Source organism: Plectrocnemia conspersa, unplaced genomic scaffold (assembly GCF_051122295.1).
Source record: "Plectrocnemia conspersa isolate PC_06_02 unplaced genomic scaffold, ASM5112229v1 ptg000009l, whole genome shotgun sequence".
NCBI lineage: Eukaryota > Metazoa > Arthropoda > Insecta > Trichoptera > Polycentropodidae > Plectrocnemia > Plectrocnemia conspersa.
In genome coordinates this window covers 16706142-16729276 of record NW_028277173.1, presented here as the reverse complement: position 1 = coordinate 16729276, position 23135 = coordinate 16706142, and the positions used below count along the sequence as shown (strand labels likewise).

General features: G+C 28.4%; 1 protein-coding gene and 1 long non-coding RNA gene across 9 annotated transcripts in view; one reads left to right on the top strand and one right to left on the bottom strand.

Annotated features, from left to right (window-relative positions):
- Positions 1-23135, top strand: part of Hr51 (photoreceptor-specific nuclear hormone receptor 51) — a 45239-nt gene that overhangs the window by 5250 nt on the left and 16854 nt on the right. For 4 of the 8 annotated variants that reach the window (XM_088191395.1, XM_088191393.1, XM_088191394.1 and 1 more), the window contains 4 exons: positions 5590-5832; positions 7108-7222; positions 13800-13903; positions 18002-18130. In XM_088191395.1, the coding sequence (XP_088047521.1) occupies positions 5590-5832; positions 7108-7222; positions 13800-13903; positions 18002-18130 (591 nt within the window). The remainder of the gene's footprint in view (positions 1-5589; positions 5833-7107; positions 7223-13799; positions 13904-18001; positions 18131-23135) is intronic. The other 4 variants (XM_088191397.1, XM_088191399.1, XM_088191398.1 and 1 more) reach the window with 1 other exon arrangement.
- Positions 19544-22296, bottom strand: LOC148232075 (uncharacterized). The gene is made up of 2 exons (XR_015810577.1): positions 20271-22296; positions 19544-20047 (listed from the first exon to the last, which is right to left on the bottom strand). It is a non-coding gene; the product is annotated as an uncharacterized LOC148232075 (long non-coding RNA).

Genomic DNA, 23135 nt, shown 5'->3' with positions numbered 1-23135 from the left:
TATGTGTAAATTGATTTTAAACGTTCCATACAAGTAATGTATGAAATTCCACAATTTATCAAAAATGTTAAATATTAAGTCAGTTGATGAATTCGTATGTATTTTCGCAAAATTTTAAAGGCACAAAAGGTTTATTATTTAAATATATGTTATATCACTCCAATTTCACTCTATTAGGATTACTATAAATAACATTCTCTATTTTCTTCTAAACAAAACATGTAAGGGTATATTTTAGAGAAGCAATCCCCAGTTTCTTATTTATTTATATTACTTGTAAAATATTTTTTGCTATCGCCTAAAAAGCAACCTCAAATAATGAGCTTAAAAAACCATATATTTATTATTTTTCCTACAATTGACTTATAATGTGAGGCTCATACCTTTCCTAACTCTTAAAACTTACGAATTGCAATAACACGTGTTTAACTAAGATCCTATGCAATCTGTCGATTGGTAGTTCTGGTTCTAATTTTTTTTTAAAACTTATCATTTATACAATAAAAAAATTCTAGCATCTCTACAGTTTTTAAGATGTGTATTTATAAATTGTTCTATATGTATTTTATCAGTAGTATAATATCATTTTTTCCCCTTATTGTAAAAAAATTATAGAATTAAGCGTGTAACTCATACAACTAATAAAGTAGTATAAAAAAGGCAATCAATATAAAATCCATTTTAAAATAATATTTTACTTTGACTTATCATAATTCCATACACTTGGCATTGATTAGTATATTTCTTGCACAGGCATTTTATTATAAATATTTTTTGTTAAAACTAAAAAATATATAATTAATGTATTTTATTAGGTTTTGTATTTTGGACCTTTTTGTAAAATATTTTTTGTTACCATAGTGACTTAGAAAGTATATTAATGTAATTAGTTTTGATAATACCTATAGTTATTTTGTAATTTATTATACGTTGTCATAGTTAACACAAAGTTTTATTCAAAAATATGTAGAATTACACATCATTTTTAATTAAATCATAGTTTATTTTTTAAACTCCATAAATTAAAATTATGTATTTTTTTCTGAAAATTTTTATCTATTTTCAACACTTCACCTTAACAAATTATAGTAAGCAAAAAATATTTTAATTGGATTAATATATTTTCTACTAATCAACTATATATTTATTATACTTGCTATTTTTTAATTCATTTAAAGTTGAGATTTAAGATCTGATAAATATTAATTATATTATAAAAAGTAAAAAATGTGATATAAATAGCTAGCACCAGTATTTTTTTTAATAGGTGTGACAATAGTTTTTTAATTGAATATTTTTTTTTACATATATATGATACATATATATGTTGAATTATATGCTGTAATTAGAATTATTATTGGCATGCTTAGTTTTTAATATAGTCGATTGTATCGTAAATAAAATTGTGATAAAATAGTATTTTGACACAGATATAATAAATAAATCCAGTTATATTATTTTAGTACAATGTAATTTATGATAAGCTTACCATTTGTTTAAATGTACCTACAGAACAAGATAAAATATATCGATGGACATTAGTGTAAATTTTGATATTTTCATTTGGATAACAATATTTAATAGTACTACTTTGCTCCCACTATTCTGATACATACACACCTATTATAAATAGCTATTTTTAATTATAAATGGTTTTGAGAAAATAATTGTAATCTATTGCTACTAAAAGTAATATTGCAAAATATCAACAAATCTCTTTGTCCCTTTGAATATTATCAGGGAAATAAACGAAAGTTTGTCAGGATATTTTTCTATGAATATGTCTTTAAAGTTTGCTGTAAATACACATGAATTTATAGACTGACTTAATACATACATATATGCATGGTTCATTTATAAACTATGCACTGAATAGGTGACTTACTATTATTTTTTTTAAGTATAATTGTCAATATAAGTCCTTTATCAAGGACGACGTGTCTGTGCAAGAGCTTTGAGTTAACGATTCGCGTGTTCATAACGAGGCTTATGGTCGGTTATATTCAGATTTAGAGCTGTATCGGCACATTACCGGTAAGATGTCATGCGGGTTTTGCACGGGAGAGCTTTCGCAAGCTAAGCCGAGCAAAGCTCTCCCCGGTCCGATTAGTATTCTGTTGGCGGAGTCACTTTAGAGACGAGCGAGGAGGGCCCCCCACTGTCGATTCAAATGCTACTATTCAATTACTAAGTACGCCAAAAGACGCGAACAATGATTCACAAACGTTGATTCACATTAGCGGGGAGTATTTTTTGTCTATTGACGTTGACAATGGTGATCGAATGTCAATCGTTGCTGATATTGAGTGCTAACTCAATAAATAATTGTTTGGAGATAATCGACTTTAAAGTTTATAAAGCGATTGAAAATATTATAGTCCAACTAAATTTGTGTAAAATTTAATTTTAACATTCCGCCAGGTCTAGTGTAACCGCAATCCAAAATTGATTTTTATTTTATGGTAAGGTGCTTTTAGGAATGTATTCTTAGATCGACGTTTTACTATGTTACTCTTCGAAGTTTAAGAAATAATATTATTAAATAAAACAAATACATATTGTTAGATAGATATTTATATTCTTACAGTATTATATGTTAATGTCAATACCCATATCGATGTTCTGCATTGATTTTAAGTAAAAAATACAAATAGAAAAATCAATATATGTATGTATATACATTGATTTTTTTTTTGAAATCTCAGGATTCATCGCGATTTTTGCTTACTTGTATTCTATATTTCGGCCGTGATTTTCCGGCCATGATCACGAATTATTAGCGAATAATAAAATCAAAAATAATTATACTCGCGAAATATATATATATATATATATATATATATATATATATATATATATATATATATATATATATATATATATATATATATATATATATATATATATATATATATATATATATATATATATATATGTGGATTTTTAGATTTTCGCGAGTATAATTATTTTTTAAATCTCGGGATTCATCGCGATTTATGCTTACTTGTCGTATTCTATATTTCGGCCGTGATTTTCCGGCCATGATCACGAATTGCTTGCGACAAAAAAAATATATATATATATTTTAAATCTCGGGATTCATCGCGATTTATGCTTACTTGTATTCTATATTTCGGCCGTGATTTTCCGGCCATGATCACGAATTGTGTGCGACTGCCGCTCTTGTTCTTGACCTTGTCATATATACTCTTTCCGGTGGGGCATTATTAATTATCTTAATTAATTGTCCATTTGTCTTGGCTGAGTCATTTGTGTCTGTGTTAATGTTTTTGTCTAATGTGTGGCAATTAGGCCGGTGACATTTTTTTGAGATTTTATTTTTCGCAATGACTCTAAAACCGGAAGCCAAGATTTTGATAATATGCTACTATCATCTCTTTTGTTCATAGCGATTTTTTTGTGGATTTCTATTTCGAGTGCTTCTTGTTTCGTACGAACAAAAGGGTTTTTTATATTAGCTATAGTTTTTGTGCTGGTAAAATCAATCTTATGGTCTTCTGTAAAACTGTGTTCGGCTAAAGTAGAATTGCTCTTGAATTTTTTTACATCATTTTTATGTTCGTTTTCTCTGTGTGCGATGCGTCTGTTAGATTGTCCAATGTAGATTTTTCCGCAATCTGCACATGAGATTTTGTATACCCCTTGGGATTAATTTTTTAGATGATCTTTCCCGTTAGGAAGCATTGAACTAATTTTGTTTTTGGACTGAAAAATAGTTTTGATTTTGTGCTTCGTTAGGGTTCTTCCGATCTTTTCTGTTACACCTTGGATGTATGAAAGACGTGCATGTCCTATGTAATTTTTTTCAATTTTCTTTGTTTTCTTCTTTGTTTCTTTCAAGTTTTCTTTTATAAAACCTTTTGATTTAAAGAGCGGCAGACGCAAACAATTCGTGATCATGGCCGGAAAATCACGGTTGAAATATAGAATACAAGTAAGCATAAATCGCGATGAATCCCGAGATTTAAAAAATAATTATACTCGCGAAAATCTAAAAATCCATTTATATATATATATATATATATATATATATATATATATATATATATATATATATATATATATATATATATATATATATATATATATATATATATATATATATATATATATATATATATATATATATATATATATAGCGATTAAAACTTACTTCTCTATATTTCGACTATGATGCTCTGGTCATGGTCACGAATTTTCCGTAACTTTTTATTTTCCGTGACGGTTAAAAGGTTATCTTGGAAACTCCCGGATGGATGTTATAATGAATAATTTAAAACAAGTAAATAGTGACATCTTGATGTCAGAGATTTACAGTCAGATGTTTTAATCAACAAACACTACTTAGTGGTTGTTGATTATGTTTACGCTATTGTAACGCATTGGGTTATAATTCTAACGCCTGTCATGTTCCAACAGAAGGTTAACAGAATTTTTCACTGTGCATAATATATATACATATTGCCGAGAAAAATTAGGGAATTCAACTCATTAACAATCTGCATGTTTTTTCTAAATCCTTGACATATTTTTACAGACATAAACTGTGTATAAATATGTATCATTTTTAAATTATATAATTATGTATTTAATTATTAATTCGTTGGAACATAAAACAGTGAAGTAAATAAATATATTTTTGAAAATTTTATCAATTTAAAACTATATTGGATAAGATATCTATCATAGAGAAGTTTTTTTAACATAATAGCAATGATCAAAGTTAATTTACTTTTTATACTTTTAGGTTCTTTAATTTATTAAAACTAAGCAATATTTCATCACAGATATTTTTTCCTTTGCTAATTCAATCAAAATATTAGATTTAAAACTAATAATAGAACAGTATATAAGTAAATAATATATACATCATTAAAATACAGATGCTCGTTGATTTTCTTTGTTTAAACACGTTAAATAAAAATTGATACAATATTGATAAAAGATACGTAATGTTTGCGTGTCGCCGTTGTGCATATATAATATTCTAAATTCGTTTTCAAGTTTTATTTCGCTAAATACAAATAAAAATTTGTTCGTAACACAGTAAACAAAGAGTCATAATTTTATAATGACGTTTTGACACTCAGTCACCTCTGCTAATCAAAGAAACGGTGTATTTTTTCTCTATTGAATTATTTGAAGTATAAATTTAAAATATACGTCACTTTATGTTTTTGTATGTATGAAACACGCCACAGAGGGGGTTTCGACAGGGTGTCGCATCCGATTGCGGGGTCGCACGGGGTGACAATTAAATAAATCGAATCACCAGATTACCGGTTCGCACTTTGCGCCCTAATTCTACGATCTGATTGCGGACTGCGTGTTCTGGATGTGTCCCGAAAGTTCGTGCTCGTCGGAAATGTAATAAATGGCACGTGATGTAATTATTCCCGATATTATTGACTCCACACTCCATTAAAAAAATTAGAACCGACTTATAGGTAAATCAGATCATGGTGGCTTAAAAATATTTTATTATAAAGTTGATAAATTGGTATTTTTTTAATAATATTGATTCGGTGACATTGATTGATTTTTTGTTGTTGTTTTTTTTTTATATAGATGGTCACAGTTCACCGCCTGAAGATTGTTATTCGACCGGCGGCTCGCCACCCTCTCTGGGGGCGTGCGGTCTGGGGGGCCTCGGAGCTATGGGGTCCATGGGGTCTGTGGGCGCCATTGGGACCATGGGAGGCGTAGGCGGGATGGCCGCCATGGGAGGACAACTCGTCAGGGCTGTACGATCTCCTCCCGCCCATTGGAGAGTTCATCACGAATCTTCAGGAAAAAAAACAAACACTTTAGGTAAGTAGCTACAATATAAATATATAATATATATAGGAGATCTATTTTTAGAAACGCTAATGTTTTCACTTTAGAGTCGTTATTTAATTTTACCATAGTTATACGGAGAACGAATTATTAAATGTCTCAAGAGTATATAAGAATCTATTATTACATCTCATAGTATGCCATTGGAAATAATATCAATGGGTAAAGGGTAAGAAGTTGATTGATGCTTTGTCTATTTAAATTACCATGTAGACTTATTAAATCAAATTCTTCACCGCAAGATGTATTGTTACTAATTTATAATCAAATTCTAAAATAAATCTATTTCAACACTTTGCGATTGGTATTTGATCGTGCTAATGCCAAATGTTTTTCAATATGATTCAATACAAATGATCCACAATAACATATAATGTAATGATGGTTCAATGGTCTTCAAATATAATCTATTAAAGTACAATTATGTATGATTTAATAATTCATTAATAATTTCTCGGCAGTTGAAACTGTTGTTTGAAGAATATTTAAAAATTATTATATGTGTGTAAGAAAATTATCAATGAATCACAAACAATAGCAATAAATATTTAGTCGTCGTGGTTGAAAATATTTTTTTCATTACATTTCTTAATAAATGTATAGTATAAAAATGATTACATTTTGTAATGTTTTTTAAGAATAGCACTGCAAAATTTTATATTGATGGATATCTCATATATTTTTATATATATAATATTAATGTCTTTTGTGTATTTAATAATTTGTTTGTATATAAATCTGTTTTATCATTATCATTATAATATTTCGGCTGCGATGCTCCAGCCATGATCACAAATTATCCGCAAATGCTCAAAATAATATATTTATATGTATGTATATCTACATATAATATATACTACTAATACGCCGATGATCTACGTTAGCTTATTAGACTTCGTACTATATAATTTATAGGCTATTAATCATTTCAATATTTAATTAAAAGATAAAATCGATCGTTTTTTAAAATAATTAGTACCTTTGATCTTTCAGACATGAAATAAACCTGAAAAAAATCGTGTGTCTATATGGTAATCTAATCCTATACAATAATGTTTACTACTCTTCTATCGCTTTTATTATTTTAAAATTTATTTTTCTTTACGACACATAATATTTAATAATAAAGTGTAATCAATAAAATTATATTTGTACTTTTAATGAACACAATGAATTAATATTTTTAATTAATTTGTTTTACCAAACGTTGATTTATATACTCATTATAATATCATAATTGATTGACAGGATTGGTGTGTGTGGTGTGCGGAGATACTAGTTCCGGAAAGCATTATGGGATTCTAGCGTGCAACGGATGCAGCGGTTTCTTTAAAAGGTCCGTCAGAAGAAAATTAATTTACAGGTGAGTTCTTTCAAAGTTTTATCATAATATTAAATAGTTTCCAAATGAGTATTAGGAGCTAGTGAAATTTGGCGTGCACGTCAATTATGATCTATAATGAGAACAAAAGCTCAAGGATGGTAGTAGGTTCATTTAATCTGATGATGGAGTTAGGAAGGTCTGATATATTGGTTTGCACGCAAGACTGAACTACATACCGTTGAACCCGTAATCTGGCCTTTGTGGACTTAATCCTATTGGATGTATGGCGGTCAGGCCCTAAAGTTCTACAACATCAATGAGCTAGGAGCCTAACTCTTTTATTATTGTAAATATAATATAAAAAATATTTATTTTCTATTTTAAAATATTATATTATTATAAATACATGCTGAGAAAGCATCTTCTTGGATAATATTAACTAAATAATAATATATTCAATTGACGATATATTAAAATAGGTATTCAAACTTGGAGGCTTTTTTGTAGTAAAAAAATGTTTAAATAATAACACGATCGTTCGCGAATAATTCGCCTTTTATACGAGATAATGAAATTTATCACCCCTCTAAATCAGAACCGGGGCGAAGGTGGAGCAAATTGATTTAGCCCTTAATAGGGCAGGTCGCGCTTTGTTGCCATTCACGCATCCCTTCGCAGAAGCAGATGATCCTTTAACAGTTACAAGCGGGAAATTGAAAGTGATTGACCCAAGTCTCATCTACGTTGTTTTCTTTATTTATATTTATAAATAAATCCTTTCATTATTATCTTTTCAAGACACCGGAAATTTAAGTACATAGCTGAATTTCTCAACTCCATTGTATGACTTTTGTGCGGGTTCTAGGAACGGCGTGTAGAACTTATACACTTATACACTTGTACAAACATCAATGACGAAAATTTCTAAATTGCGTGTAATAGTTGTTTTTCCTGTGACATATTAAAAATTAACAATTAATCATCGGCAATGATTCAGGTGCGTGAATAATCTGTAAATCGCTGTCGTATGTGCGTTGATATGATCTCACTATAAAGCATAAGTAAATAAAATTGATATAAAATAGCGATTTTCTTAGATGATTCGATTCGATTCGATTTTCATAAAATATAAGAAAATGTTTTGTTATGCAATTAACGACAAATTGAATTTATAATTAAAGCATAAGCATTTTTTCGTGATATTAGTCTGTTTGGAACCTTATTATTTAAATTCCACCTGTCACACAACACGGAAATTATTTTCATATAAGTAGAATCCATTGAACCTCGTATGGAATATATTCACCTCAGAAATCATTACGCCGCATTACGCAGGTGCAAAAGCTCTCGTTTATTGCACCCGGGCTTTGAACCTTCATTGTTACAAATGCTTGCGACACACATCGTTCGCGTAAACCGGCAAACATCTGTTTTGTCTGTAAACTCTGTAACATAGAACCTATTCATCGTCGAGCAGAACAAAAGGCGTGACATGGACCTGTCACTACTATATGACATCCAGATACTAAAATAATAAACACGAGTATGATATATATCGACAAATAATAGCGAAAGAAATCCTAAAAAAATTATAATAAATTATATATAAAATATTAACAAACAAACTACAAGTCATTTAGTTACGTTATCACGTTCGATGTTTGACTAAATAAAATAAAAAATATTTGTTTGGACAGTTCTTAAATTTTTTAACTTTTTGGTTAATTGCAAAAAAACAACTCGTTCAACACCTGAATAATTTTATAAACATAAAACAAATATATGACGTCTTAGTAGTAAACATGTCTAATTTTGGAATATTATATAATTATACAGGCAAGTTATTCCATTTCTGCATTACTCGTAAAATCATCAAACTATTGTCTTTTAAATTTAAAAGGATCAATTTAATGTAGAAATCTTCTTGTACATAAAAATGTACTTTTTTATGTACAAAAATGTAAACGGGTAAATGTTTATGTATACTATAAATGATATCAAGCACAATGCATTAAACTTATTATTGTTTTCGCCTCTATCTACTAGAATGTATAGTTGTTTAATAACTGTATACATTACAGCATTAATAATTCTTACGGTATGATAGTCTCAACTTTTATTTTTAGATAAACTTAAGTGTATTGATTAGAAAACTTTGTAACACTTAAATTAAGTTAAGTTTCGTAGATGTTTTATTTATTTTTTTATTAACTTTTATAATTATTTTAAACCTTTCGTCGTTAACAAGATGATGCTTCAGGTGCATAAAAAATCAAAATATAAATAATTTACAATAAATAGCTTTTATTTTTATTGTAAGTAATTTTCTAAATCATCTGCAAATGCTGTACTTATGCTCCACAGCGGATCAAACAAAATAGAAAATATTTTCCATAGTTAAGTTAGTGTTAATGCCTCATTTATTAGTTTTTCTACAATGAATTAATAGGTGCTCTTAATGTTATTCTTGAAAAATTAGCAATTATGCCTTGATCTATGAAATAGTTGAACAATGCTTGTTGTATTTTGTGGAATAGTCTGCACATTTGGATGTTCTAAATCCGAAAAAGATATAGCTTTTAATAAGGTATACTACTTTTATAAACTCAGTTTTTTACTAAATCTAATTTAAAAAACAATGCATAAATTATATAGTAAATCACTTTTTTTTTATTAAAATACATTTTAGCAAGTCATTACAGGAGTAATAAATTGTTACAGTCGCAAGATATTTATAAGTCAATACTTCTGATATCATCTAATAAATATGACGCGTTTGTGTACCACGCACAGCTCTTTCAAGTGTTTCCTTGGTATTATTATCATTTGCTTGCTTCGGTGTCAAATGTGGTGATCGTGTTTGTTCAAGTGGTCTCATTGTCAAAAAAGAATCATCATTGTGACACACGGGTATTTTTCAATGTTTGAGCTCTGGTCTTTTCTGTCTATGAAACTTGATATAAATAAAAAAATATACATATTTGTTTAGCAATGTTAGTATGTAGGTACTTACACAGTAGCAACGATTTTGAATGTGGGGTCGATATAATTTAGCGCATTTGCTATCAAGGACCCTGTGGGATTAACGGTTATTCAATCAAGGGTCCCTTCGGTGCAAAAATTAAATGAGTGCGATCCCTTCAGGCCCTCTCGAGTTTTCAAACTGCAACATAATAGGCGATTAAATGAGAACGAATCGAATTAAGTCGAGTGGCGAGCTTTTTATTAAAACATGTAACATCCCTTAATAAGATTTTTTTGATGATAGACAAGTCCTTCAGCATATGACGTTATAGTTACATTATACACTATTCAGTTTAAATATCAGCATAATAAATATGCTTGCTCTCTGCTATAAAATAAAACAAAAATCATGCTGTTGGTCCAATGAAACTTACCGGAATTAATCAAATATGTGGCTATAAATAATTATTTAGTAGAAGCTGACAATACCGTGACTAGTTTTAGTGCACAATTTGTTACCTTAGGTTAGTAAATTAATTATTAAAATATATTTTCAAAATGCCTTCATCTTCTAAGAGCCATATTTATTAAACACCAAGCAACTAAACAAAAGGCGAAAAAAAATCCTCGAAAATGGGATAAACCATCAGCAATATTTTGTGAAATATCCAGTTTTTCTAACAAAGAGCACTACTTTTGGCGTCTACTAATCAGAGCATTTATATTATCGATGATGTTGAAAGTTCATGATATATGAGTGTTTCATAAGTCATTGTGTTTTAGATATTATGAGGGATACAATGCTAGTAAAAACAGAAGCCAATATTATTTCAGTTTTAGTCGTTCTTAGTCTTATTAAATGTCTTAAGGTCTATATTGTCTATGTCTAACGATGTTTGTAACGAGTATATCTCGTGTACATATATTTAAGTAATATATAATAGGTTATTTACAAAATATTATTACTTTTCATAGTGTTAAAAGTACGTAAGTTTTATATAAATATTATATTTTTTATTATTTTATATCAAACCATATTTTATTGATCTGCGCCTAAAATACTTTTAACTTCAATTTATGTGGGGTTATCTTACTTATGTTAACATTTAAAGGTCGGTTAGGGATACGGCAAAGTCCCTGTCCTGCGGGACCGGCTTAAGTCGCCGTCGGGGCAAAATATTACACAGCATACATATACGCATACATACGGTCTTTTAGCGTAATATGGGGTGTTTTTATACATATTACTCTTGGCGTTTTTTTTTATATGCATTTTCCGTACGTTTTGATGACAATTAAAGCGATTAATTAACGGCGCACAAAGCGTTGTGTCAAAGCGGCACATGGTGTCATTTGTACCGGGGACTATGCTATATAGAGAGAGGGCACAAGTGTTTGCAGTGATGTCCCTCTGTCGAGGATATAACTCTGGCATTGTTATGGTAAGTGGGGATTTTGGGCGCAAAACTATAAGCCCACTATTCGGCGACAGAGTATATTGCTATTGTATCGTCACGCTTTTGTGTTGCTATCCTGGTGCATGTGTATATTTAATCTGTGCAAGTGGACATAATATTTTGATTTTGCTCTTTATAAAATACACAAAAAACCCATTGCTAGGAATGGAGTTATTATTATAAAATATTTTTAAAAATTAGTGTTTTTTTTATTTTATTTTAAATATTAAAATATCATAATAAAAACTGAGAGCTTCTATACGATTTCAATAATAATGCAAAATAAATATGATGTCTTGAATTTACAAATAAATAAAAGAGATTTTTTGTCACATTTTTATAGTAAATAAAAGTAAAATTACGTAAATAACGTAAACTATAATTTTGTTATTATTATACAAATATCAGTTAATTTTTAGTTTTTTTTTTATATTTAAGTTTAATTACAATAGAAAATAAAAATTGTGTCACCAAAATAGGGTTTCTTGATTCATTGGTTAACTCAAAATATGAAATTAATTTTTAGATATTCGCGATTTTTTTTTATTTTTATAATTGATTAACTGGACTTTGTTATATTAAATTTTTTTTTTAATTTAATTGAATCTTAATTTTATGTCTTATGTTATATTTAAAAAATTTTAAAGGATGAAATTTGTCTCAAGTATAAAAATCATAGTGATATAAGAAATCAATTGCTGTGATAGTTCGTTGATATTTGTTATATTTACATACAAACATATATTCGCTGTTTTTTGTTTCATAATTATTTTTTAAAAATATTTTATAACCTAATTTATGTATATATATAATATATAAAATAAAACTCATAAAAAAATAAAATTTTAATTGAAAAAATATATTTTTATATTTTTTCACACTGGCTTTTTAATTATATATCTACAATTTTTTTAAGGAGAATAGTTTTTAGATATCGGCAAAAAGTTTAGTTTTTTTTTACTGATTAATTGGACTTTTTTATATTGTATTTATAAAATTAAATTTAAGCAAAATTTTGTGACATTTGTTTTTTAAAGTAAGAAAAGTTTCTTAAGTATATAAATCATAGTGATTTTTTTCACAAAAAAATATTTGCCTCTTTTATATGTACAATTATATTCTGACTTTTATATATTGAACAAAATATATGAACAAAATATATAAATTCGTACAATTAGCAGACACAAAAATTATAACTATTAATAATTTAGAGAAAAAACTATAAAAATAATAAATTTTAAGCTGCCAAACCATTGTGTTATAATGATATTAAATTAACTGGTATAAAACCATCTTTAACTTACAAAAGAGAATTAAATATATTGACATAAAATAAAAGTATTTAATGGTAAAATTAAAGCAAATTCTGAAAAAATACAATTTTTTTAGCAATACAATAAATAGCCAAAATAAAAATAAACAGCAATAATAACCAATAACAATTTTTTTTAGATATAAATATAAAATCTATTCTTATGCAAAATTACACACTGATTTCATCCACATGTAAAAACCACATGTACTATAAGAAAACTTTTAACAAATTTAAAATCAGCGCATAACTATACGTGAAAATAATAGGATCATAATTTAAATTAAATAGTTAAGAAATTATATATGTCACAAATTGCCGAAATAGTGATAAAAACGACCATAGCAAAAATATAAATTAAATTCTCAGAATACTACGTACAACAGAACATTACAATAACTAATCTTACACCAACAATATAGCTATAAATAAATTATATATGTACATAATATATACTAGTCAAACTTAAAAATGTTTTTAAAATATTCAAGTATAAAACTTGATTATATAGCAATAAAAAAATTTATATATAATCAAGTTTTAATTTATCTTCACCTCAAAAAAAGTGAAATTATAGTAGCTTTTAACATATATATAATTTATTAACTTATTTTAGAACCATTAAACGTAAACATACCGAGGATTGTTTGATTGATGACTTTTTAATCCGACCAACCTGCTCCCCGTTCCTAACTCCCGGTGGATACAAATGTCAAATTTATTTACATTCGATTGCTAGCATAACCCATACCCGACGAGGGATCTTATGTCTCTGTATAATCAAATTCGTATCGGTATAATTAGACCAGGGGGAGATGCGTATGTTACATTTTGATTTTGCAAACAGTAAGTTTTCATTCTCAGTGTGTTTTTGTTTGTACAGATGCCAAGCGGGAACGGGCAGGTGCGTGGTTGACAAGGCGCACAGAAATCAATGCCAAGCGTGTCGTCTCAAGAAATGCCTAACCATGGGAATGAACAAAGATGGTAAGATATCTCTCTCAATAATTTCGTACCGCGCCGCGATTATAATCCCTCCTGTAGCGATATACAAAATCTCGGTTAAAGGTAAGCGGAACGGTTCTTTGACACAAATTAATTATCGCGTCTGTATCACAAACTCCGACTCAGGGGGCGGATAAGACAATTTCTCATCGCTTTGAACAAAACGCGCGACTTTGGATTAACGCGAGGCTCTATGCACGTCGGTGCCTCGGGCCATCGAGGATCCGTTCCGTCTCCAAAGGAATCGACAGAACGGTGATCCAGTTCCCGGGTGCTAATTGGACCAGAGCCCCGGGCTCAAAATGCGCCCGCGGAGTGGAGAAATTGAGAATTTGAACAGTGTCGCTATTCCGGTCGATACATCTACCATTCGATGTTTCCGTTCGTGTTCTTAGCTTCCTGTTAAGATTTCTACATTTTTCAATGCATTAAATTTGTAAGATAAATTGTATTGTAATAGCTGGTATATGTTACACATTTTAACATTTTGCCAAATTAAAAAAATGCCATAAAAAGAGCCCAAGGCAAGTCTATTCAACAAAAAATGATATGGATTTATTTAATTTATATCTTAAATACGACAAAATTTTGGTTTTACATATACAAATTATCTTCTACTAATTATCGCTAAAATTACAAGTGACACAAAAGCGCGTCAGTGGCCTATAACGTGTTAACAGGTTATTATATTGCGATCTTCATATATATAATCACAAATAATTATTCTTCATTTTACCTATAATATTACAAGAACTGTAACATTGAACAAATAAACTGGGCTCAACCTTTGTTCTTTCAAAAAACATGTTAAAACTCTTTAGCCGAGAATGTTTTATTTGATAAAAAAGTTCTTAAAACTATATGTTCAAATTACTTTATAAATAAACGATTCAACTAAAAAGTGTAAAATTGTCTAATGTATCTAAATACAAACATAGTGTAAATACTTACATTTTTTTAATTCGTTATTTTCACTAAATTGTTTTTTCTTCTAAAGATCAAATATTTAGTTTCACTCGGTAGCAATTTAAAGATGCAATTCATTTATGTTAAAAAGTTTATTTTATTCTTACTATATGCCCAAAACTTAAAAATGTTAAATTATGTGTATCATATTATATAATAGTAAAACTTACAAGTATTAAAAAATATTTTACTGAAATTTAAAAAATCTTAAATATCAAAATATAATATAAGATTTTATAAGGATATCTTTGAAAGCAATAAAAAAATATTTATTTTAAAGCTTTAATTTTTTTTGCTGCAAAAAAATTGTGGTTTGCAGTTTACAGTTTGCTTTCAATATAACTAAAATTATTAAAATAACTAGATACTGTCTTTTCTGTATTTTCCTCTTAACACAACTGATCATAGTTTCATAAAGTGCTCTACTTTTATTCTTATAACATGCCTTAAACTTGCAAGCACTTTTTTATGATAAAGCTGAGGCTTTTTTATGATAAATAAATCTTGCAGCTATGTTATCAGTAAATTCCATACATTTTTCCTTCATAGTTCAATATTTTTATTTTTGTGAACAGTAAATTCATTCTTTTTTCTTCGAATTTATCTTTGAAAAATTACTTATAAGAAAATTAAACCAAATATCATTTCGGAGAAACAAAGTTTTTTGAGTCAGCTAGTGCCAGTATTAATTTTTACATTAATTTCATTCATATAAAATAATTTGCCAAAAGCTATAATTTTTAATACATTGACATAATACAAGACATAATACAAGAAATATATGCCATATAAAATTAACTAAAAGAAAATAATTTATCTCTCATGCCAATCTTTGCCATATTTATCGAATTTCTTTATAACTTATTTATTGTAACGACGAAAGCAATGTGTATTTGCAATTTAAACCGCTTGAAGCAAAATACAAGTCGCTAGAATTCAATAAAATTACTTATAAAAAATATAAAAATATTGCCTTTAAATGTGCTAGTCAGAATTGTTGCCTTAATGACATATGTATTTAATTCTTTTGCAACCAACTGCGTTTTATTGTACATTTTTGGTTAATTTAAAATCCTAATAAGACTTTGAGGGTTGGTTTGTACTGAAATAAAACACATTGATTTGGAAAATTTTAACTATTTACTAAATTACTAATAGATTTTTTGTATTAAAATAAATTTGTTTTGAATCAAATTTTATATTATTTATTATCTATACTATTTAATATTTCTGTAATTTAAATCAATATATAGATTATTACGTACATAATATTATTTATTAAAAGGTGTTCTGTATAAAACATATTGCTAGTGTTCTTTTCGAAATGTAAAGTGGGACAGACAAACTTTGATAAATATAGGATAATATATTTTTTAAGCTCTAAGAGATTTATTCTGGAATCAACTTTTAACTTTAAGAAAACAAATATTACATTAATAGTATATTGCTTATTGATTTATTATACATAACTATTATTTTTATATTATTTATTAAAAATATTACATTTTACTTATTTAAGCCTAATTTTGGTCTGTAAGTATGATTTTTAAAGTAGAAAAATAATATTTTTCGTATTAAATTGCTTTAAATATATTCACTTCTTCTTTATACAGAATGGCACTATTATTCATTCAGTTTTTTTTAATATGTTCATATTTTTTATTGAGGTTCTTATTAATTGAGAATATCACAGACCAACTAAGCTTAGAGGCCAGTTAAACCACACGCAAAGAGTAAATTATTGAATGGAGTAAGAGAAGTCACACGTTCGTGATGGGTTATAATTTTTATTGCTTTTTAAATCTTGGTTAATTTGCTATATTTTAATTTAAATGCTATCCATTACTGTAGGTTTCATAACGTGAAATCATTATCTTAATACAATATCTTCGATTATTTATAGAACACCTCAAAAAACTGTATTAAAATACGGCATAGCTTATATATTATTTACCTTTATAAGCTTTTTTCTATTTTACTTTGAGATTTAAGGAATATTATTATAAAATATTTGTTGGCGTTGACCCTAATATAGGTACTTTATATTGAATCCATTACAATCTGTAGTTCATAATGAAAATATTTGTTATGTTTAGCAAATTCCTGACATCTACCTTACAATATGTATAAATTACTAACACATTCACACATAGTGGTATGATATTTTTGAAATATTATCACCGAATGAGTTGTTTGAGCGGCTAAATGAATCAAAACACTTCAATTAGACGAGCATATCCGCCAATGTCCCGCGGGGAGTATTTGCTTGCCACGTGCCGACGCGACCAATTACCCCCAGGACTATGGGAGCAGCCCTAAGGACATCCAAAAGGGCGTGACTGGTCCTGCGGTGCGGGATTTAGATTGTTTCTAAAATTCAAAACCATTCTCACCGGCTCTGTATTAAAATACAAAGCAAAGGGTTAACAACTAGTTAAGACTCATTTTCAGCTTTTGACGATTCTATTCGAATAAAATGAAATATACCATTGCGAAATGATTGTTTCGCTGCTTTACAATTAATTATTGTTTAATATACAAGGTATAACAATAGTTTTCAAACCATGACTCACATTAAAAAAATCTTTATCTCGTCAATTAGTTAGACTAATATATTATTATGCATTTTGTATATTTTATTATTTGCCGATTAGCAAAATTAATTGTATTAAATGTCAGTATGGTACTATTATTGTGTATATTTTATATGGTGTAATGGATGTATATTACTTATGTCAGCAACCCTCTTGGACCCTTTCGCAACATAACTTCTTGACTAACACCAACGAAATAAAAAAAAAGTTATGCTTGTTGCGTATGTCGGTTTTCCGCCCCTCATTATGCCGCGCGCCGGTGCTCACATTAAATAATAAAAATATATGCATATTAACCCTTGTGGGGTGCATTTATACCCGACCATTCTGCAAATGGGTCGAAATTTACCCTAAACGCGTTCCACCCCTTTGGGATTATGCGCACTTAACCCTCCGTGCAATCACCATATAGAAACGCAATTATTGTAAAAATTTGTATATGCCCATCGGATCGAGCCTATTTTTGACGATCGATCATATTGCAATATGTCGCGAAATATATTCCCGATTATTGTTGCAGTTATACGAGACCAAGATAAGCTCGACCCGATAGAAGCTTTAGTGTTCTACCCGCAAACGTATTCGTATAGCAAGCGTGATTGCCAGAAGAGGTTTCCAGGACTTCTCGCATATTCGCCCGAATACTCAAGTACTGACATCATCTATATATTTAATTTTTTATGTATAATTAATAAATGTTAGGTTGCTTCAAAAGCTTGTGTGAGTAAAAACTTACAAGAGCTTCTATAAAGAAAGTTATTTCATATGAAATTTCGCTTTTTACAAGCACAGTAGTAAATCTAAGCTTTTCATATTTCTATATACTATATATGTGTAAAATCCACGTAAATTATATTAAATATTATTTTACACTTTGATTGGTGTGTATTGATAATTATATTATTTAGATATCATCATATTAGATACTGTTTTAATTTATTAGTAATGCAAAAGAGTTTATATTCAAACAATTCAATTCTTAAAGAATACAAAAAAAGCTTTAGAAGTATTAAAAATATTAGATTAAAACATAATAAATCTCTTATGAACTAAAATAAAAATTCAACACCAATATTCATTTAAATAAATACAAAAAAACTTGTATGTATGTACGTTTAACTTCAGATAGAAACATTCTTATAAGATGAAAACCATCGTAAAACCATATGATGTTTACTTTTGCATTACAATTAATAATGCTACTAATTCCCACAATACTGATACACATTTTATTTAAATTTCACATAATTAAATTGCCATCAAGAAAATTAAGCAAAACTATTGTTCCTGAAAGTAACATATCAAATGAAATATGTAGATAGACGTAATTTTGAAAATCTTAATAGAAGTAAATAAGATTAATATAAAAAATATATATTACATTTATCTATTACTTTAGTTCAATGAATGAAAGTTAGCCATGAAGTTTTTTATTGTCTTTTATTTTGTAAAAAAAGTATGGTCTACCATTTATATATTTTCTTATATGTTTGATCATATAAAATATTTGTCATAAATTGAATTGCTATTTATATCATATGATGTATTTATAAAAAAAACATCTGTAATTTCGCGAATCATTAATCATATGTATGTAAAATATATTATTTAAACGCACATTCTACGTAAAAAAATATTTGAAGTAATAAAAATTAGCTTATTGATATAATATGCTATACAGTAAATTATCAAGTTAGATGCTTTCGAAGGATTTCATGAAGTTAAAAACTGCACAAGTCGAACAAAACTTAAGTTCGATCATTTTTGATATAAAATACAATAGTGAGCTTTAAGAGATATGTGAAAATACATACATTTATTTAAGTACAATCTATAATACATGTATGTAATGTTTTCCTTGTATCTCTTTTCCATTCTAAGTAAATTAATGTATAGCATATAAAGCATTGTTCATTGATTTTGACACTTCGTTCATGATCAGATTTAATTATTCATTGTTCAAAAACTGATTCAGTTGCTCATTTTCTTACTGTTGTTTTTCTGAAAATATTATTTTTTCTTGTTTTCATGATCTATCAGAACTACGTTCCTCATTTCTGTTGAAAATTAAATCCTCAACATTATCATCTTTCTCAGGCATTACCAATATTTTTATACCTTTATATATATCATACTCTTGAAATTGTGTTCTGTCTGTCTAAATATAGTTAGTGAATTTTTTATTGAACATATTGATCAATTGGTTGAAAGTTTGAGGTTGTATTCGGAGGAAGAAGCATAATTTTTAACTTTTTATTCTAGTCACATGATGTGCATTATTAACTTACAATAACATATTAAATAGTGATTATTATATATGTAATATTTTAATTATTAACTCTAGCATAAAATGATAAATAAGCCAGGCTTCTAAAATGTTCTTATAAATGCCAATCGATTAGATTTTCATTTAAAGCATAGAAATTATTTGCGAATATTTTTTAAAGTCATTCATGAATTTTGCTGTGGTAAATTAGAAGTCATATTTTTCAATCCTTAGAAGTATTAGTCTATCTTAATTAAATTATAAAATTATTCTCTGTTATCCAAGCTCTGATCTTCACTGCTATCATGTTAGAAAATCTACATACTATATTTTGTATTAAAAAAATACTTTATTTTTATATAAATAAGTGCGAAGTCGATGATTCATTGTATTACAAAATATAAAAAATAACATGCTAATAAACCTTAAAATCGTGCATATTATATAAAAAACAAGCATTATAGAAATTAAAAACGATTAAGCAGGATAAAAATACGATATTTTATTTGCAACAGTCTGATACTCAAACACTTTTATTTAATTTAAATTTTAGTTAGTTCGGTTCAATAGTTCGTTTTGACTCCTTAGCGTCAAGGGTTTAACTCAAACGATAAAATTGAAACACACGGCTTGATTTATGCAAAAATTTAGCTAGGGCTTTGGGTTTACCTCGGGCGACAAGATAATGGTGCCAATTAAGGGTTGCCGGCACGCGTTCTCATGCTTTTTTCCCTCCACGCCTTTCAAAAGCGGCGGCATGTCCTGCGAGCGTCCTTTCGACACAAATTTCGACGCCTCATCGTTAGCGTCGGCTTCAAAATGCCAAATAATTGGTTTAATATGCAAAAACCGCATGCGGCCGAAACGAAGGTGCCGAACGAACAAGGGCACAGAGAAAGGGGAGATGATACTTTTTATAACAATGACATTATTCTCACACAATGAATATGTTCATTGCATATAATATTTTGATCAATTTACAAAAGAAATCAATGTTTTGTAGGAAGTTTAAAAATTGAATGAACACAAATTAAGCAAGATGCTTCGATGTGTAATTTCAAAGGAGTAACAACTGCCAGACCTTAATTGTATTGATCAACAACAAAACTCACACCCGCCACCACCGACGAAACAAAGTAAGGTCTTCCCTTCAAAACGCCGAAATCACTTTTAACAGTATTTTCTCTCAGCCGTCGTTCTCTGCAGTTAATCCAATTTACTCCCACTGTTACAAGGCGGGTCAGTCCTTTTGGCGCAAGTGACTCGAATACCAAACGGACCTGAGACTTAACAGTAATACACAAAAGAGACTTTCATGTAAATTTTTCCTTTATTATTTACGCTTTTTTGACGACAAAATATACATACATATAAGGTTTTTTTTATATATCGAACAAAAAAAACCTTGAAAAATAAACGTTACTATCAATGCGCGCTTTTCTTTTGTGTATGCGAACATTTTGAACCGTTTTTGTAGGCAAAAAAGCGTGAAGATATTCCGCGGTTGAAGTAGTGCTTTGTCACCTCAACTTTTTAACTCTCCCTTTGTCTTTGTGACGGCTTTGTTTATGTTTCACTCCAACGCGTCCGTAACGCCTTTTTAAGGCTTTGCAAATTTTCCGACGAAAATTGTTTTTTTTCGTCTCCTTTTTAGCTCACAAACACAGTTTCATAAGCATCCACCTTTTTGTATTTTAACAACAATATGTTTGTTTATGCACATTTAACAACTTTGTTTGAACAGAGTCTGTTTTTATTTATATTTTCATCAATAAATTTATGTGTCATTTTAAATAGTGAAATTAAAATGTGCTATGGGAATTAAACCTAATTCTTTGGGTTAAAAAATTGATACTAAACAATTTTTATATTTCATTGACAATATTATTATTTCAGAAAAAAAATCGTTCGTTGATTCTGTTTTTTTCCAAGGGATCTTTTTCGCCTTCGGTAGATTATTTATTCTTGTACTTTTTTCAGTATTAACGCTCAAATATTAAATATAGCTTTGAGGATTTATATACTGAACGTTCTTCTGGTTCCCGATTTAATTTTGAAAGGTTGCGAAGTCAGACTCACTGCTTCTTAAAAACCTATTTATGGCGTGATTCTTAAGACGTTATTATTTCATGATCTACAGAAATGCACAATAGTCACCCCTATTCATAAAAATGTAACAAATTATTCAGCAAGTACTCTAAATCGCGTTACAGAAAAATAAAAAAATAATACGATCTTTAGCTATATTAAAAGACCAGTTTCTTATGTATTTCAAATTTGATCTGAAGGGTAGTCGTTATCTTTAAATATTTTAATTGTTCTTAGAGGAAATAATTTATAAACAGGCTTTTCTGCATATGCAATTTCAGCTTTAATTAAATAAATAAATGTCCTTGTACTTGTGAGAAATTTTTATTTTTAACCTTTGTGTCTTTAATGTATGTTATTGCATTTATTTTTTCTGCTTGTAAATCTGCTTCATGGAATTTCCATCTATTTGTATTTTTTGCAAGCTATCTTTTATCTTTTATATTTTCTCCTTGATAAAACTAAATCTATGCACTATATTGTGTTCAATAAATTTCAAATTAACCACTATGTAGCTCATTTTTTTTAAATCGAATAAAAATCGAATCAAAGCTTAAAAATATATACATTTTTTTTTAGAATTGTGTAAAATTCAATCCTAGTATTTTTTTGCTTAAAAACAGAATTAGGTGTCCGTAAACTATTACATCTAAAATACAGAAATACTATAAGTGCTTGTTTTAATTATTTCTTTTTTGTATTTGAGTCATATTATATTTTATTAAATGATCTTTCCACAATTTTAACTTTTTGATAAAGTTAGAATTTTTTCAATTGATTTCATATTTTTTTATATATTATATTTTTTACGATTGTGTATTTTTTAAACGTATTTATATTATTAAATCCCAAAAGTTGAGATTTTTAGAGCACATCTGCCCTCTTTGCCGTTTTCTTTTGTCACCATTCCGCCTTTTGTAGTGCTCCTTTCGCCTGTCTGCTCCCTCTCTCCTACCGTTTTCCCCTCCTTCGGTTCACGCCACCCCTTGCGGAATACTTTGACGATAAAATAATAATATCAACCTATAACGTCCGGCCTTCGAGGGGGTGGCTTGAGAAAGAGATTTCCCGAAAGAAAGCACGAAAGAATTAAAAGGGGGCGGTCGACACCACAAACGCCATTTGCGTCATAAATAACGGCACCCTTCGATGAACGCAATTATTTTTAATGTTTTCTTCTTTTTCTTTTATGCGATTGTCATCTTTTCGGAAGTTTTACGGTTCCATTTTGTGTTTTTTTATTGTAGTTTTTCATTTTTTCGCTTCGCTCTTCGGGCGGATTGAATCAAAACTTTTATTA